Source organism: Vipera ursinii, assembly GCF_947247035.1.
Source record: "Vipera ursinii genome assembly, chromosome: 2".
In the NCBI taxonomy this organism is placed as follows: Eukaryota; Metazoa; Chordata; class Lepidosauria; order Squamata; family Viperidae; genus Vipera; species Vipera ursinii.
The window spans coordinates 32,089,658-32,107,896 of NC_139513.1; the positions used below are offsets into that span (position 1 = coordinate 32,089,658).

Here is an 18,239-nt window from a genome sequence, read left to right on the forward strand (position 1 = left end):
TGAATCCAGGGATTTAGGTGACATACATACATACAAACAAACAAAATGTCTTTAAAATGAGAGTCCTCTAAACTTAACAGTGTTTTGTTTCCATCATATGGAATATTTAAGGCTATTTTTTAAATGTAGAGATTTTATTCATTCTTAATCATTTAAAATCAGCTATTTAGCAGAAGGTAGAAAAATATTGAGTGGATCATAAATTTCCAACACTGTTCTCCTACTCATCCATACAGTATTTAAAACATATATTTCATTCTACTCAGTGAAATGAATGAATGTATTTATGATATTAAGACATTTGAAACGTTTCAGATGTCAAGCTTGATTGGCAATATTGCTACGTTTTTATATTTCAAAACCCATAAAAGATTTATCATAAATTCATAGAATCATATTTTTTTAAAACTTATCATAGCCTTAATCAAAACGGCTCTTTTTAACAATTGAATACATTTCTGTAATGATGATGTAAACCACCCAGCGTCTCTTAGGTGTGATGGGCAGTATAGAAATTTAATAATAATTTTATGACTCAGGAATATAAACTCACTCAAGTCTGATATCTTCTAGGTGTTTTAGAATCAATTTACATTGCTCTCAGACAGTGCAGCTAACAAGAAGCGAATATACAGCAAAACATTTGGAGTGTATTATAGTATCTATTTCTGGTCTACTCTTCCTTAAGATTTCTTCATATTTTTACCTGCTGGAGCATTTAAGAAAATTATCAGTAATTAAGTTTCAAGTTGTATTGCTTTGAACCAGATGTTGCCTTTACTTTGTGCAAATAAACAGAGTACATTACAAACACCAGTCTGTGGTGCAGATGATAAACAGACCTTTGGGAATGACTAACATAATAATAAAGTGAACAAATTGTGGACTAACTTAAATGATAGAAATATAGCTAAAGATCACGGTAATGATATTTGGAAGTCCCTTCACAGTGGTTTGCCTACCATTGTTCAAATCATGCCTCTATCCCCATAAAACATTACTTAATCCTTTAATCTGCAGGGCTTTTTAAGACATCACATCCTCCATTATTAGGTATTGTCTGCTAATGGTTAATCTCTCCTTCATTTGTCTCTTCCATATTCTAATCATCCTCTCATCAAACCCTGTTCTCTTATATTTTTGTATTGCTGTATTGGCTGTCTTTTTAAACTTAGGGCATGTTTATAGCAGAATGTTTCTTACTAAAAATCTTCTGACTTCAGAAACCATTTGTAATTTTTAACTGAATGTTATCTACCTTCATGTTTTTTTTTTGTAATTTTGCTTATTCTGCCTAAGTTTTCTTTTAACTGATTTTAATGTTGTGTTAGTTTTAAATATTGTCCACTCTGAGTAACAGTTACAAGATTTTTATTATTATAACGTTTCCGGCAGATGACAATGTTGTTTTCTGCTTCTGCTGTCTCCGTATTTCCTTCCTTTCATAAATGGACAACTGTGTTTCTCTAAGATTTGCTGCTGTTTGAAAACAAAATCAGAAAACACAAGTAGCCAAGGGATAGGATTACACAATAGAATTAAGTAGAGTTTCAAAAAAGGTTTTATATGTAGGTAAAGCTGTGTAAATTTAAGAGTGACATGGGTATCTTGTTTTAAGGTAAAGTCCAACTAAGCCCATGGCTTGTGATTTTATGTTGTATGCATTCCAATCGGTATGAAGAGACATATTTAGTAAATATGTTGCATTATACAGTAACAGTTGCTTTTAACATAAAATGTGCTCTTGTGCCTTATTGATTCTCCAGGTAAAATTAAACTTGATTTGGGGGTTCTGCATTTCAGACTGCAAAAATAATCTTCAAATTTACTTCACTGCCATACTAGTGAAGAGATGTAGAGGATCGCAAAAGTGATTGCTGTGGATATTGCTGTCCTTCTGCTTGTTCCTCATGCTCTCTTACTGTTTCTTTATTATGTCCTTCTTTTGAACCATCTAGTGGAGTGAAAAGAGGGTTTGTCCTGGAACTGAGGTTGGTTGATTAAATACCAGGTCATTTTATCAACTTGTTAACAAATATGGGCAGGACGCTGCATTTTTGCATCAGGTGTCCCAGCTGAAATTATTATGCCCTGTCTTGTAAATACATTCATGTTCTCTCCATGTTCCCTGTGTTATCAATTTCATAAGGTAAAAATTGCAAACCTCCAAATGTCATATTAACATTCAGTGTGATGCATATCTATCAAGGTTATCTTAACCTGGAATGTAAACTGATCTTAGATTCACATAAATCAGTATATATAATATATAAAGTTTCTTATCTTTAAAAAGATGCCTTGTTGGCTGAAAACACCGAGATATTAAGGAGTACATTTGTGATGGCAAAACCAATTGATCCAGTGAGGCTAGAGGAGAAAGCCCGTTGATAAAACCTATATACTTTTCTCTTAGTTCCTGCAGTTTTCTTGGCAATATTTCCAGATGTGGCTTGTCCTTGCCTTCTTTCTAAATCTGTAAGGGAAGGACTAACCAAGATCACCAACTGTAGTAAAAATGGTTGTAAAATCAGATCCGTTCATGTGTTGACTTGCTTTACAATTGCTTCGACTTAAAACAGAAACTCCAGTCCCAAAGACTCCCTGTATGTTTGTTTGTTTATGTACAAAATGATGACTTCAGTACTTCTGCTAAAATATCTAAGACATTCCAATTGCACTGAAGGACAGTTTATGCAAAAGAGTGTTACATTTTTATCCATGCCAAGAACTGTAGGACTGATTCATAGGCAGCAATGCCTTTCTATCAGTGAAATGTTACAACCAGTGACTCAAATCCTTCCCACTTGCAAACTTTTGAAAAGCCCCTTTGGAGCAGGCCATTAAAAACCTCCAGACCAGGCATATCTAGCAATTGTTGAAAATGTAGACAAAAACCAGGCACTTATTACATCTTTCGTGGACATGCCCCAAAGCCAAAAGATTCTGGTCAAGAATACACATATGGTTAGAGAAAATGACTAAAAACATGTAGATTTTAAGCCAGAATTATTTTTGTTAGGCGTAATAGTAGGAAATTATAAGAAAGAGTGTATATATCTAATTTTACATGTATTAACTGTAGCGAGAATTGTATTCGCTCAACATTGGAAAAATGAAGATTTACCAACGGAGGAAGAGTTAATTTTAAAAAATTAGATTATGCAGAAATGGATAGATTGACACTGAAAATGAAAGAGAAAGAAGATTCAGTATATTTTATACTTTTTATCAATGGCAAGAAAAGGTAGAGAGAAAGGAATTTAACATGTATTAGTAAGTTAAATGTTAGAACCCAGAAAATACGTTGCTGATAAAATATTAAGCATTTGTGATTATAGTGTGTGTGTGTGTGTGTGTGTGTGTGTGTGTGTGTATCTATATATCTCCAGACCAGGGACAGTTTCCGCAATGTGGAGGAGTTTTAAGAAGTAAAACATGCAGTTACACCTCATAACCTGTCTGCCTGTTTTTCAGTGAGGTTTGAAAAATTTGTGTTCACCATAAATTCCACTTTTTACAGAATATTCATCTGAACATTTTGCAACCTCTCTTTGATCTGTAGAACAAAGCAGATATTTTAAAAGTCATCTATCGTCTTTTTGCCTGTGTTGGTTTAAGGATGTATCCTCACCCAAAAGAAAATAAATCTGTGGGAATTTCTCACTGAATGGATTCCGGCCTTGCTGGGCTGCACTGCATAACCAGTTCAGCTTCACTTCTGTGCAAGGAATAGAATGGCAATAAGTTCGTGTTGTTTACCTCTAAAAATTACTTATCACAGTTTGCCCGTAATGACCTATTTTATTGTCGCTGTTTGCTTTATTGTACAGCAGACAAGAATATTTCCAGCATGACCAACAGACCCACTCGTGGCAAAATGGAATGGATCATTCCCCTCATTGTGGTCTCAGCCTTGACATTTGTGTGCCTAATCCTTCTTATTGCTGTGCTAGTTTACTGGAGGTGAGCCTTTCTAAATAATTTCAACTATATTATGGTAAATGTTTTTGTGAATTTGTTCCCTCTGGGCTATTTCCTATTTTGTCATGAGAAAAAAAACCTTTGACAATCAGCTATTTATTTCCAGCTCAACAATTTTATGTCATGAAAATGATGCGGGAGAAAGACATGCCCTTTGTATGTGAAGGACTCCAATATCAAGAAATTCTGAGGAAGTCCTCCATTATCTGAGACCATGGACCAGTGATTCGAGATCTTGCCTCTTGGATCTGTTAGATTTCAGCTTCCATCACTACTGAGTAACAGTCAGTGGGTTACAGGAGCTGGGGCTCAACAGTATGGGAGAACATAAAGATGGAGAAAAAATCATTTTAATGCTGCATCTAGTTGAGATTAGATGAATGGTCCAAGGTATCTGGGATCACTGTGAACTATGTTAGCTTTCATTTCATAAGATTATATTATCTACAACAATTGTTCTCAACCTGTGGTCCATGGACCCCTGGGGGGCCCCAAAGGCTTGAAGAAATGTTATGATTTAAATCTTGAGTTAAGTCTTGGTGGTCTGTGTCCATTATCCATGGCCACAAAAGCTATTTAAAGGAGGTCCATGGTGAAGAAAAGGATGAGAACCACTGATCTACAGCAACAATCATAAGTGGTTTACTCCAGAATAAATCCCAGGTGAGATAGCTTTTTAGTTGTTTGCAATTGATCTTTGACTATATCACCGAACAATGTAAGAAGTATTGAATGTATTATTACATTGGTAACCATCAGTTAAAAAAAATAAAATATGAGTATTTTAAAATATATACACAACTATCACCCCCTTAGTGAGTTTCCATAAACAGAAATAGCAGGACAGTCCTCCGTGGCCATAAAACACAAATGCATCATCACACATACATACACACACCACACACCTCCTACTCAGATACCATGGATTTTTACTAAGTTGACTAAAACTAAATGTGATGATTTTAAGATTGGAAAAGGTGGAAGAAGGTATTTAGGACAAAGCAAGAAATAAACAATATAGGTAATGTTAAGGAAAATGTTGATTAGGGTTAAAGTTTCTGCTTCCTTTTTGATTTGATGGCATCATTTCTCACACATACTCATCAGAGTCCATAAGATCAAATCTAGTGGTTAAGGCACCAGGCTAGAAATCACAAGATGGTGAGTTCTAGTCCTATCTTAGGCATCACATCCAACTATGAGATTTTGGGCTATTCTCTCTCAGCCGAACTCACACCACATGTTCACTGCCCTGAGTAATTTTTAAAAATTAACAAAGGCAGGATAAAACATAATTTTAAAATGTTTGCATGCAAATGCTGAGTCATACTCAGAAATGCAAGAACAAGCTTCTGTGGGCCTTTTTTTTTTTGGATCCTCTCCTCCGATGCAGCCATTTCCTTTAGCTGCAGTTTGCCATGATACCCAAACATCCAACCCATGTTATATCTTGACTAGTATCTACTGAAGTTAGTTTTAGTCTAAAATTAGAAGCAGAAGCTTCTAATCTCATAATGTCTCCAGAAAAGAGGTGAAGATGAGTGTATGAGCTTAAACTATGCAGCACTTCTTGTAACCCTCACTCATGTCTGAGTATCGTGACTGAATAGTCATTGATATTTGGTATATGTGCATTAGCCCAGAGATAAATGGCAGTCATTTCAAGGCCGTCAGAGGTAAATGGTAAGTGTACAAGAATCTATTCTAACAAAGATCACTCTGCTTCATATTGACGTTCATATTTTGGATTACATCAGGCTGTGATTTACATAATGGTCCTGATTTTTCTTTGGTTTCCTTTTCATCCTTAAGAAAAATCAGTAGTAAGCATCTACTTTAAATGGTGGGGTTTTTTTATGGTTCTGTGGATTTATTCTCATGAGCTGCTCATAGGTTATTTTTAAGCCACACAGATCTTTTAAATGAATAAATATTTATTAACTCATATTATTTTAGACTTGAGTTAAGTCAGAGGCAAAAATATGACATAAAAGGCAACATGTAAAGTGATGAAGGTGAGTTGAGGTGAACATTTTTCTTCTCAAAAGGAAGCACACCATGAAGAGGATAAGTGTAAACAAGAACAGTCCTTGGTGTGGATATAACTGGGAGATAAATATATATGTGCATGGATAGGTGCATTATTATTATTATTATTAAGCTCACTGTCATCATCTGTCTAATAGCCAGTTATATGGGTAGATTCTAAATAAATTTAAACCACTAAATTTTTAAAGAGAAATAAAAGCTGTATAATCTTCAAATAGTAAAAGGTAAAGGTTCCCCCGCACATGCGTGCTAGTCGTTTCCGACTCTAGGGGCCGGTGCTCATCTCCGTTTCAAAGCCGAAGAGCCAGCGCTTGTCCGAGGACGTCCCCGTGGTCATGTGGCCGGCATGACTAGACGCCAAAGGCGCACGGAATGCTGTTACCTTCCCACCAGTGTGGTCCCTATTTTTCTACTTGCATTTTTACGTGCTTTCGAACTGCTAGGTTGGCAGAAGCTGGGATGAGTAACAGGCGCTCACTCTGCTACGTGGCACTCGGGATTCGACCCGCCAAACTGCCAACCAAATGATTAATAAATAAATGGCCAATCCAGGCACCAATAGAATCTATACTTGGGAATTAACATGTTGTGTCCCCCAAGTATCTCCCGTATTACTGATGATTCCCAACTTACCTTAAAACATTCTATAACCAAAACTGTGGTTTGATGACCAGTAAAGTGAAAAAGAGCAATTAATTTTAAAGATCCATCTAGTGTTCATAAAAATTACAAAGAGAAGCAAGATGGTATCAAATGCTTCTCCCAAAACTGGGGTTCTCCTGCTCTTCTCTGTTTCTTTTTCTTTTGACTATTTGTGCTCTGTTCTATCTTCAGTCTAACTAGTTGAACAAAAAGTAACCAAGATAATACAGGTAGTCCTTGACTTACAAACACAATTGGGACTAGAATTTCCTTGACTAAACAAAGGGGCTTTTAAGCGAGTTGGGTCTGATTTTATGGCCCTTTTTGCCATGGTTGTTAAGAAAATCACTGCAGTTGTTAAATGAAACACATTGTCAGTAAGCAAATATGGCATCCCCCATTGACTTTGCTTGTTGGAAGCCGGCTTCCAACGCTGCAAGTGGCAATCACATAACCCCAGAATGCTGCAATGTCATAAATACATACCAGGTGTCAAGCACCTGAATTTTGATCATGTGACCATGGGGATGCTGTAGTGATCATTAGTGCAAGGACCGGTTGTAGGTCACTTTTTTCAGTACTATTGTAACTTCAAATGTTGCTAAATGAGCGGTTATAAATCAAGGACTACCTGTAGGCAGAGGTAAGCTTCTTTTTTTAATAATATTTTATTAGTTTTCCAACATTTACAATAATATCTTTAAGAAGCAGTGTGGTGTCTGAGTTACATATTTCCATTTCAAACAAATACATATTATTACAGATCTCCACATTATTATAACCAATACTTCCTCTCTCTTTTTTCTTCGATATATGCTATCTCTTATCTAAATTAACATATTTCTTATTGCTATCCATCAAACATTTAATAGTTTATTTTGTTTTATTTTTGAATATATATCCATCAATCTTTTAGTATATTTCATATTTTAACATTCCATCTTTAAAACATCAAACACCTTATCTGTTTTTTCTAGCTTAATTTTACATTGATATTAAAATTAAAACGTTTAAGCTTTCTCAATTTCATATCACTAAAAAATCTCTTTTTCCTTTATACAATTCTCTTCAATATCTAGTAGTGTAATCCAGTTCTCATTTATCTCATTTCCATATCTATAACAATTATACAATATTTCAAATAGTAGTCATTAAAATACAAATCACAGGGAGGAGAAAAAAAAGAAAGAAAAGAGAAAAGAAAGAAAAAAAGGAAAGAAAAAGGAAAAAGAAAAGAGGAGGGCAATAAGATATTCTTATTTCTCATTTATAGTTTCCACATATTAAAGATTAACCAAAATTTGTTCCATTTTAACATTCAATGCATCTTTCATGTCTCTGCATCCAAATATATTAGTTATATTCTATCATTTTTAGCATATATACATCTCAATCCATATCATTTAGAAAAACTCAATATTTCAATGTTAATATTCATACATTTGTATTTTATTTTTTATTTTTATTATTTTTTATTAGTTAATATTTTTATCTACTCATCAAAACATTCTCGTAATGCCAGTATCATCCTGTCTATTTTAATATTATCTATTTGACCTCCTAAAAGTGTTCATATTTCTTCAATCGTATTCTTGCTTTCTTCCTTTGCCATGCCATTTTACGCTTCTTCGCCTCAGGGTCATCAAAGCATTCTTGTATTGTTGTTGTTAGCTGCAAAGTTGTATCCGACCCATCGCGACCCTACGGACAACGTTCCTCCAGGCCTTCCTGTCCTCTACCATCTGCTGGAGTCCATTTAAGCTCAAGCCTACTGCTTCAGTGACTCTATCCAGCCACCTCGTTCTCTGTCGTCCCCTTCTTCTCTTGCCCTCAATCTTTCCCAGCATTAGGCTCTTCTCCAGTGAGTCCTTCCTTCTCATTAGGTGGCCAAAGTATTTGAGTTTTAGCTTCAGGATCTGGCCTTCTAAAGAGCAGTCAGGGTTGATCTCCTCTAGGACTGACCGGTTTGATCGCCTTGCAGTCCAGGGGACTTGCAGGAGTCTTCTCCAACACCATAGTTCAAAGGCCTCAATTCTTTGGCTCTCAACCTTTCTTATAGTCCAGCTTTCACTGCCATACATTGCAACTGGGAAGACCATAGCCTTGACTATACGCACTTTTGTTGACAGGGTGATGTCTCTGCTTTTTAGTGTGCTGTCTAGATTTGCCGTTGCTTTCCTCCCGAGGAGCAGGCGTCTTTTAATTTCTTGGCTACAGTCCCCATCTGCAGTGATTTTGGAGCCCAGGAAAATAAAATCTGTCACTACCTCCATTTCTTCCCCATCTATTTGCCAGGAATTGAGAGGGCCAGATGCCATGATCTTGGTTTTCTTAATGTTAAGTTTCAACCCAAGTTTTGCACTCTCCTTCTTCACACGTAACACGAGGCTCTTTAGTTCTTCTTCACTTTCTGCCATTAGAGTGGTATCATCTGCATATCTGAGGTTGTTGATATTTCTTCCGGCAATCTTAATTCCAACTTTTGATTCATCTAGCCCTGCCTTTCTCATGATGTGCTCTGCATATAAGTTATATAGGCAGGGTGACAGTATACAGCCTTGCCGGACTCCTTTCCCAATTTTGAACCAATCAGTGGTTCCGTGTCCAGTTCTCACTGTTGCTTCTTGGCCCACATATAGGTTTCTCAAGAGACAAATAAGATGGTGTGGTACTCCCATCTCTTTAAGAACTTGCCACAGTTTGTTATGATCCACACAATCAAAGGCTTTAGCATAGTCAATGAAGCAAAAGTAGATGTTTTTCTGGAACTCTCTAGCTTTCTCCATGATCCAGCGTATGTTGGCAATTTGATCTCTAGTTCCTCTGCCTCTTCTTGTATTACTATTTCATATTGAAATGGACCCCCAGACTCCACCATTGAAGAATTAAAGAATCTGCCAACAGCACCAAATCTTATTATTTTCACCTCTTGGTACAATTGTCCTGGTTCAAATAAACTTCCTTCCATATTTTCTCCATCACCATCTTCAAAAACCTGTATTTGTTGACTATTTAATTCTTCTGTCAGTGTATTTAATTGTTCAGTTTCTTCTATTAAGTTCTGTCCCAGTAAAATATTAGCTGTAGTCACAGTTTGAATTTGAGTTTGTTTCATCGAGATACTTTCTAATTCTTTTCCAAAAGCTCTTATTTCATCGCCAGCTGTAAAAAGGAGCTGGTAAGTTTTGTAAGGTATTTCCCACAGAGCATGAATTTGTTTTTGAAACTCTTCCATTGTAAGCTTTCACATCTGATGTTCAAGGTTACTCTTTATCTTATTTTCTTAAGTATTTTCTTGGGGTTTTTTTAAGAGAGTCAGAATTGCAATTTCAAATTTAGCCACTGGGTGTCCCCCAAGTACTTTAAGAGTTCTTTTCTTTTGTAATTTCTTTCTTAAACATTCTTTGTTTCCAAAAAAAACCCCACACCCCTGAGTTTGTTCGCCGCCTTCCGAAGGGAGGGTTAAATTCCCCCTCCCTCTTCACAGGGGGGATAGTACTTAGCAGCTTAATTAGGTGAAAAGAAGATGATTAAGGTATAAGAGAGGAATCTTACCCTCATCTCTTCCACGCTACTTTAATGTTGCCTGATTGTAGCTTTGACTTCAGCTGTCTGCAGCCTAGGAGCTGGCCATATTCCTATGGTCAGTCTTTCATCCACCAGTACAAAGGGAATGCAGGCACTAACGAGGGGGTTGCTGCCCCCCCACATTTCTGCAGAAGCCCCTTCTGTCTGGACACCCCTCCAGAGCGACTCTTCGGTCCTTTTAGGACCCCCCAGTGATGCGAATCTGGACGTGGAAGACGGGAGCCGTCCTCCAGGCATCCATTTATGGCTGTTGGCAAACCGAAAGTCTCGGCAGAGGTAAGCTTCTATATTCCCCACACCCACCATTCATGTCCTGTTTGCTGCCGGAATGAGTTACTGGGTGGTATCAACCTGGCTTCATCACAGTTCTTTGAGTTATAATGTGGGTTAACATGATATGTCTTTTTAGCAGTCATGTCAGAAGCACTAAGGGGCTTCTGGGTTGAAAGGATTAGTCAGTGACATCACCGTTGCCTGGGGTACGCTGAGTTGGGGGCTCCTTTCATGTCCCCTGCAGGAGCTGGAGCAAAGGACAGGAGCTCAACCTTGCCCCACGGCAGCACTCAGGTCTTGAACGCAGGCTTGCTAGCCTGCATCCCAGCGTCCTAACCACAGGAACCACAGTATTCCTATGACATGTGTTAGAGAACCTGAAAACATAATTGCCGGTCTTTGTTATTTGAAACATGGTGCTTTTGATTTCTAAGAGTTTGGTCCACTTGGATATGATCTTATGCTTTCCTGCAGAATATTTGCTTGCTATTTACTCTTGTTCATCATACACACAGTAATAATTGTTATTCTGAATGATGCATATTTGCATATTTACTTACCTGTAGGAAACAATGTTCTCCTTTTCCTTTCCTTCCTTTGCTTTGCTGGAAGCTTCTGAAATGGGACTCCTAGAAAGTTCCGTCTGAACTTAATCTACCTCATTCCCGCACAAAATATGACTACCATTGGGTTATAATTACACACCATTGCAGTGATTAATATTAAAGGGCATTTTTTCCTTGTTTTCTTTTTTAACTGTGTATGCTGCAGCTCCAACCCAGTTGATATTGTTGTACCAACTGCTGTCTTATTTTCCTCTTGGAATGCCTGATCATTTTAGAGACAAGAGATCTGAGTCTTTTATTTCATTTCAATTCTTCATAGTTATTATTTGGAATATTGGTTAGAAAGTTGCAGTTATGCACTCTGGAACAGGAGAGGACTTGTCCTTTGTGTGACATCCTTTCAGATATTTGAACATTATTATCCTATCACACATCCATCTTCTCTTCTGAAGGCTAAACATGCCCACCTCTTTCCATTTTGCTTTATAGAACTTTGTTGCTACTCTAATGATCACTGCAGTGGTTTCCAATTTGCCTGAGTGTGCTACTCCAAATTGGATACAAGATTGGAGAGGCAGCAAGATCAATGCACCACAAAATTGCTTCTAAAATTTGTAAACTATACTTCTGTTGATTCAACCTGTCAACAGAATTGGTTTTCATTCAGTGACTATTACAGCTGGCCGGGTGGGTAACTGGCAGCATCATTGTAGCAGCATTCCTACTGTGTAGTCCGCAACTCTATATATGTAATCCTTATTTGAGGTGTTTTTTGTTTCCAGTAACGTCACTGTGAGATTTTATTTATCAAATTTCTTTGCCGACCATCTTGCTGTTCAGGTGACTCTCAACATGCAAACCAACTTATGCCAGCAATACATAATCATGTAGATATCTCAAACTGTGATCCAAGATACCAAGATCTTATGTCTTAGATTGGTATTTTTATGTATCTTTAAAACATCAAAGGGGGGGGGGAAATACTGGTTCACACATTTGGGGAAGCTGTTGGATGAGGTCAACTTGAAAGCATGGAGTCAGATATCATCAATATGCAAAACTTTGTGCATCTTGACTCCAAGCCAACTTAGTGACTCTTTCAAGATTCTGTTGCAGTGCCTGAAGGTTGTTGGGATCTGAATATAGAGAGGATGGGTTTAAACTCATCTCTAAGTGGCAAATGCCATGACATTAAGTGAACTTACGGTTCATTATGGGCATGATTTTCTAAAAAAAAAAGGAAGTAAATGCCAGCATTTGCTGAAACTTTCATAAAACTTGGTCACATGACCATAGGATGCTGCAAGTGGATGTCAATGCAGCCCAAAGTGCTGTCACGTGACTATGGGGTGGGTGGGAGAAGCCATTGGACCTTCAAATATGGGTCATAGCTACCCCTTGGAGAGGTCTATCGTAACTTCAGATGACCATTAAGTGAGGAGTCATGAGTCAATGACCACTTGGTTGCGCTAAACATTATGCTCAATAATAAACTCTGGGCCACAGACCAGAAAAGCTAAGCCTAATTCAAATGAAACACATTACCGTTTAGGATGGTGCCTTTCTGTACGTGTGCAAGACTGTCACTGCAAACTTATTTTTAGAGACAAAGTTAACATGGTTTCCTTGCTTTAAGTGACATTTTTTTAGCAGCATTTCTTTCTAAACAGAGTTTGACTCAGTTGGGAGGGGGGGCAGGAGTATAAAAATAGGAAGAGGCAATTAACATTTTAGTTTTCAGACAACAGCAACTCTTAAATGGAAAATAAATTACAGCCACTCCTGACTTCCAGCGAGGAAGGAAATTAATTCACATTTCCAGCGACAAAGGTTTCTGATTTGCACCCCTGCCTGGTTAGTGCAAATCGTCTTTTAATTATTCCAGCCCATCAAGCCTGATATCTGAGACTGTACCATTCCATTACATATTTTACTCATTGGTATGTGTAGGTTCACAGGGGAGTGTGCTTAGCTTCATTACTTTAAAAAAAAGGAATCAAGCCAGTCAGTAGGAGTTATTAGATGTCTGTAGTGGCTTTTAAGAAACACGGTATACTTCCCTCGGTGGTGTTACAACAAACTTCACAAAGTACAAGGCAGGCTGCTTTGGAGGGAATTCTAGCAATTCAGCCTATGTAACATCTTGTAGCTGGGTTATTTCTGTCCTCCTTTTCCACTTGTACTAAAAGGGGAGTTAAGACCATAACTGAGCCTGGAATTACAGTCTTAAGTCGTGCCGGTTGTTAAGCAGATCATCCCATGAATGCACCTGATTTTACAGCCTTTTCCACAGCAGTTGTTGAGCAAACTCATTAGTTGTAAAGCAAATGCTATGGTCGTTGAGCGAACATTGTGGCCATTAACTGAGTATAAGGACCCATCTCAGCTAACCACCCAAGAAAGCAGAACTCTTGAAACAGCACTGTCTCAAAAGGAAACTTTTATTAGGGGTTGGTTAGTGACAGCAGGGAAGTCAAGACGAGATCTGGGGAAAATCCCGCTTGAGCGGTACAATTTAAACCAGCAATATTCCTCCTCCCACCAAAGTCATAATGTCCATTTGAAATCCAGCCAATGCACAGGTGGCACGATGTACGGGTAACTGGCACAGTTGGCGCGCATGTCAAGGTCTTCTCCAGTTTCGTTTCTCTGCAACCGTCTCCCTGATAAGGGAGACCCATTTCTTTCTCAAGTGGATAGAGGTGGAAGAAGGAAAGCAGAAAGCAAAAGATATCCCAAGTGAAAGCAAATATGCCCCCTTCCCCCAACTCAGTGGCAGGCCCCAAAGCAAAGCACAAAAAGATATATATATATGGGAGGGAGACAATTAAGGATTTGTGGACCTGATAGTGAGCCCACTGTCTGCAACGAGTGTTTTTTGCCGGAAACCAGAAGTAACTGTGGGAAACTGCCAACAGCCATAAACACAGGTCGATTGGCAAGCACACAAAATGTGATCATTGACCATGAGGGGAGGTGTAGCCATCAGAACTTCAAATCTGGGTCATAAGTACCCTTTTTTCGGCGTGTAAACAACCAGTCATAAGTCGAGGAGTACTTGTGTTGTGGAAATTAAAGATTTTTTCACCGATAACCTACCTGCCTCACAAGTCTGTTTTCAGACTTAAACATTCTCTTGAAAGCCGTTTAAACATGTTGTAATAATTAAGGCCATTTTTGTTAGGGAAGAGACTCAAGAATAGGAATGTCATATGTACTATGCTGGCATTGTTTAGTTGTTATAGAAACTGACTCGTGTGGCTAAATTAGCCCTGACATGCTACTTCATGGTTTTTTTTTTATGCACAGAGCCACTCAGTCTCTTTTAAATTTGATCCTCTCCCTCCCCGTTGCTAAAAGGTTGCTTCAAAAGATAACAGTGCAAGGATGGAGTGCTACCTGTAGGCCATTTTCATTACAATATCAAGTCAGAAAAAAAGATGCAAGTACTGTAACATCCGTAAGGAAAATGGATGAAACAGTCTGAACATAAACAACCAGCGTAAGAGTAACTTCTTAGAAGTGTGTGTGAAAATTTTGTTTTTAATTGCTGGTGATATTCTTCAGAGCTGAGGCAACAGCAGCCAAGGCCATGAAGTGTCAGTTTTGTAGAAAAACATGGGAACTGAATTTCTTAAAGCTTATCCAATTACTTAAGGGTATCATTTTTTAAAAAATAGGCAAGACCCTGTTCTTATCCAACTCTCTAGATTAAAAAAAAGCAAACCCATCAACCCATACTATGCAACTCATCTACAGTTTCCCAAATGTATTCCAGTTCCGTGTCTTATGCATTGTGGAGATGTATTCTATAGAATAGCAGACTTTATAGGTGCTGCAAAGGAAATAATCTGAAATAAAGTTCTCCAAAAGCCTATTGACTGATGTTCTGAAAAACACCCTCAGGCTTTGTGCTAAGCACATGGGGAGAGAGCTGACTCTCAGCAGTTGTGCCACAGAGTAATGTTTTGCTCTGGGTTTATGGATTTTTTCAGAGGAGAGAAGCACACTCTCTTGTTTGCTTGTTTATGTATTAAATTTTTTATGACCACCATCTCACCGATACTCAGCTTTACAAATAGTCCTCGACTTACAATGATTCATTTAGTGACTGTTCAAAGTTACAACGGCACAGGAAAAAGCAATTTATGACCGTTCTCCTGCTTACAACTGTTGCAGCATCCCCTTGGTCTCGTGATCAAAATTCACAGGCTTGGCAACGGATTCATATATATGACAGTTGCAGCGTCGGGGAGCGGGGGAAATCATGTGATCACCTTTTGTGAATAACGGAGAAGCCGGATTCACTTAACAACTGTGGCAAGGAGGATTGTAAAATGGGGCAAAAATACACAACTCACATAGCAATAGAAATTTTAGGCTCAGCTGTGGTCATAAGTCAAAGACTAACTGTATTTATTCTACTATTTAAACTCTGGACTTCAAGCTAATCCAGTTGCACTACTGCTTCTCAGCCTCCCTTCCTTTTGCTCTCTAGGCATGTTACAATTTAAAGTCAGTATGGAGGTGGTTTTTATTTTCATAAAAAAATATTTTGTTGAAAGTAAACATTTTTGTATTCTGATGAACAGCCCTAATGTATCCCACCTGCTATGTAATCGTACACCCCAATCCTTCTATGGTATTCATCTCTCTTCTGTTTTTTGAGATATAGTCAATCTCATATTCTAACAAAAGTTAGTTCCTCCCCAGTTTTTCCAGCCATGAGAACCTCTAATTTTGGCTCTATGGATAGAAACTAGACAGCCAAGCAAAGGCTGTGTAATGTTTTCATTATTATTATTAACATACGGTACCTATAAATCACAGCTCTGGGAATATAATTAGCCTTGGGGGTGGGGAGAAACTAGCAGGGAATGTTGTTTAGAAAAAAAATAGCACAGCAATTTGGGTCAATTCAGTTAGAAAACATTTCTGCATTACTGTGTAGGGCATATCATAGGAATTCTGTTTATAAGCTTTATATACTTTTTTGTCTCTCTTTGTTTAGAAGGTGTAACAAAATAAAATCCAAGGGCTCACCCCGATATTTCCATGAAGTGTCTTCTTCTCAAGACAGAGGAAAGAAGGGGAACAGGTGAGGGGAGTTAAGATCAAGTGGGTAGATATTCTACTACACTTCCATTGGTTTGGGTTTTTTTTCCTGTAAAATTGACGTATTTGGAGAAAATGCCTTATTGTAAAGTTCTGACAAAAGAATATCAATTTCAGCCAATAAGCAAATTTAAATTCTGCAGTAGCTATGTTAGATATAAAACAATTATGTCAGAAGCAAAATAGTTTCACTAAACAAGAAAGTTGATAAGGGAATTGTGCCCCATTTTATGGCTTTTCTGCCCACGGCTGTTAAGCGAATCAGAGCAATGGTTAAATTAGTAACACAGTTAGTAATGTGAATCTGGCTTTCCCATTGAGTTTGCTTGTAAGAAATCACAAAAGGTGATCACATGACCCAAGGACACTGCAACCATCATAAATATGAGCTGATTGCCAAGTGTCCAAATTTTGTTCACATGACCATGGGGAGGCTGAAATGGTCGTAAGTGTGAAAAACGGTCATAAGTTATTTTTTCCAGTGCTGTTGTAACTTCAAATGGTCACTAAACAAATGGTTGTAAGTCAAAGACTACCTGTATAGTAGGGTGGTAGAGTAGAGGATTTGAATGAGATGTTTTGCAAATCTTTTCTTTAAAATGTTACGGCAGTTATGTCCCTGGCTAGACCTGCAGCTTCAAAGGTAACCCAGGATGTCTATATTTAATGCTGCTGCTGTAAGAATAGAATAGAGCTGGAAGGGGCTTGGAGGTCTTCTAGTCCAGCCCCATGCTTAAGCAGGAGAACCTATACCATCTCAGACAGGTGATTGTCTAGTCTCTTCTTAAAAGTTTCCAGTGATGGAGCGCCCATGATTTCTGGGGGTAAGCTGTTCCACTGGTTCATTGTCCTCACTGTCAGGAAGTTTCTCCTTAATTCCAGATTGCTTCTCTCCTTCGCCAGTTTCCAGCTATTGTTTCTCATCCTTCCCTCTGGTGAACAACCTGGCCCCCTCTGCCTTGTGACAGATACTGGAACACTGCTATCATGTCTCCCCTATTTCTTCTTTTCTTTAGACTAGCCAAACCCAAGTCCCACAACAAAATGGGATCAGCAACACAGTACTGTGATACACACTCATGCTTATAGAGATAAGCAGAGATAATTTTTGAAGTAGGCGCTTGACCCAAGGTAGGGTTTTAGCAATTTGAAGAATCTTCCTTGGTGCTAACATGTTTTATAAAGTACTCTTTTAAATGCTTCTCACAGTACAGCTCTATGTATTTTCAATTAAATGGTATTTTTTAAAATGTAGCCATTACATTTTAGAAGATTTATCATTAATGCTAAGCGGATTTTGTTAAAAATTTGCAAGTAAGAGTAGAATGATTATATTTTGCTCCAATTGCAGTTATAGTGTTATTAATTTTCTTCCAAATTTAAATGTGTTTTATGGTTAAGTATTTTTCAGTGCTTTTTGTGGCAATTACAGTATGCATTTTATATGCATTTTCAAAAAAAATTATGCCATTGCACTGATTAATGTCTGAATTCAGCTTACTCATTTTTTTAAATATCCCTAGCCGTAGTGAAATCAACATTTATTACAAGACAACGGGGCCCTAGAATTATTGCTTGAAAGTTACTGTTATTTTTTTTCAAACTTCATGACATCCATGTTAGCACACTGATTAAGTAAGGCTGGATGGAATGTCTATGCCAGGGGGTAGGCAACCTTGGCTCTTTTATGACTCGTGGACTTCAATTCCCAGAATTCCTGAGCCAGCCTGTCTCAGGAATTCTGGGAGTTGAAGTCCACGAGTCATAAAAGAGCCAAGGTTGCCTACCCCTGGTCTATGCAGTGAATTCATTGGATCCACGTTTGTGGTGAACCATGAATCCCATCAATGATTCCTTATCAAAATGGATTGGCGTATCATCATAAGGAGTGCATAAGGTCAGGGTCATTGTAATCTTCCGTTAAATGAGGTTTTTATTAAGACTTGGATGTTATAAAATTGTAAAGGATAGCCAATACTTTAAAACACTAGAAAAAAAAAGTAAAATGACCTAGAGAAGTGGGCT

The 18,239-nt window shown here is 37.8% G+C and overlaps 1 protein-coding gene across 1 annotated transcript in view; it reads left to right on the forward strand.

The window, feature by feature from the left end:
* Positions 1 to 18,239, forward strand: part of PTPRG (protein tyrosine phosphatase receptor type G) — a 716,833-nt gene that overhangs the window by 630,354 nt on the left and 68,240 nt on the right. Inside the window, exon 13 of the mRNA XM_083356115.1 lies at positions 3,831 to 3,963. Within this exon, the coding sequence (XP_083212241.1) occupies positions 3,831 to 3,963 (133 nt within the window). The remainder of the gene's footprint in view (positions 1 to 3,830; positions 3,964 to 18,239) is intronic.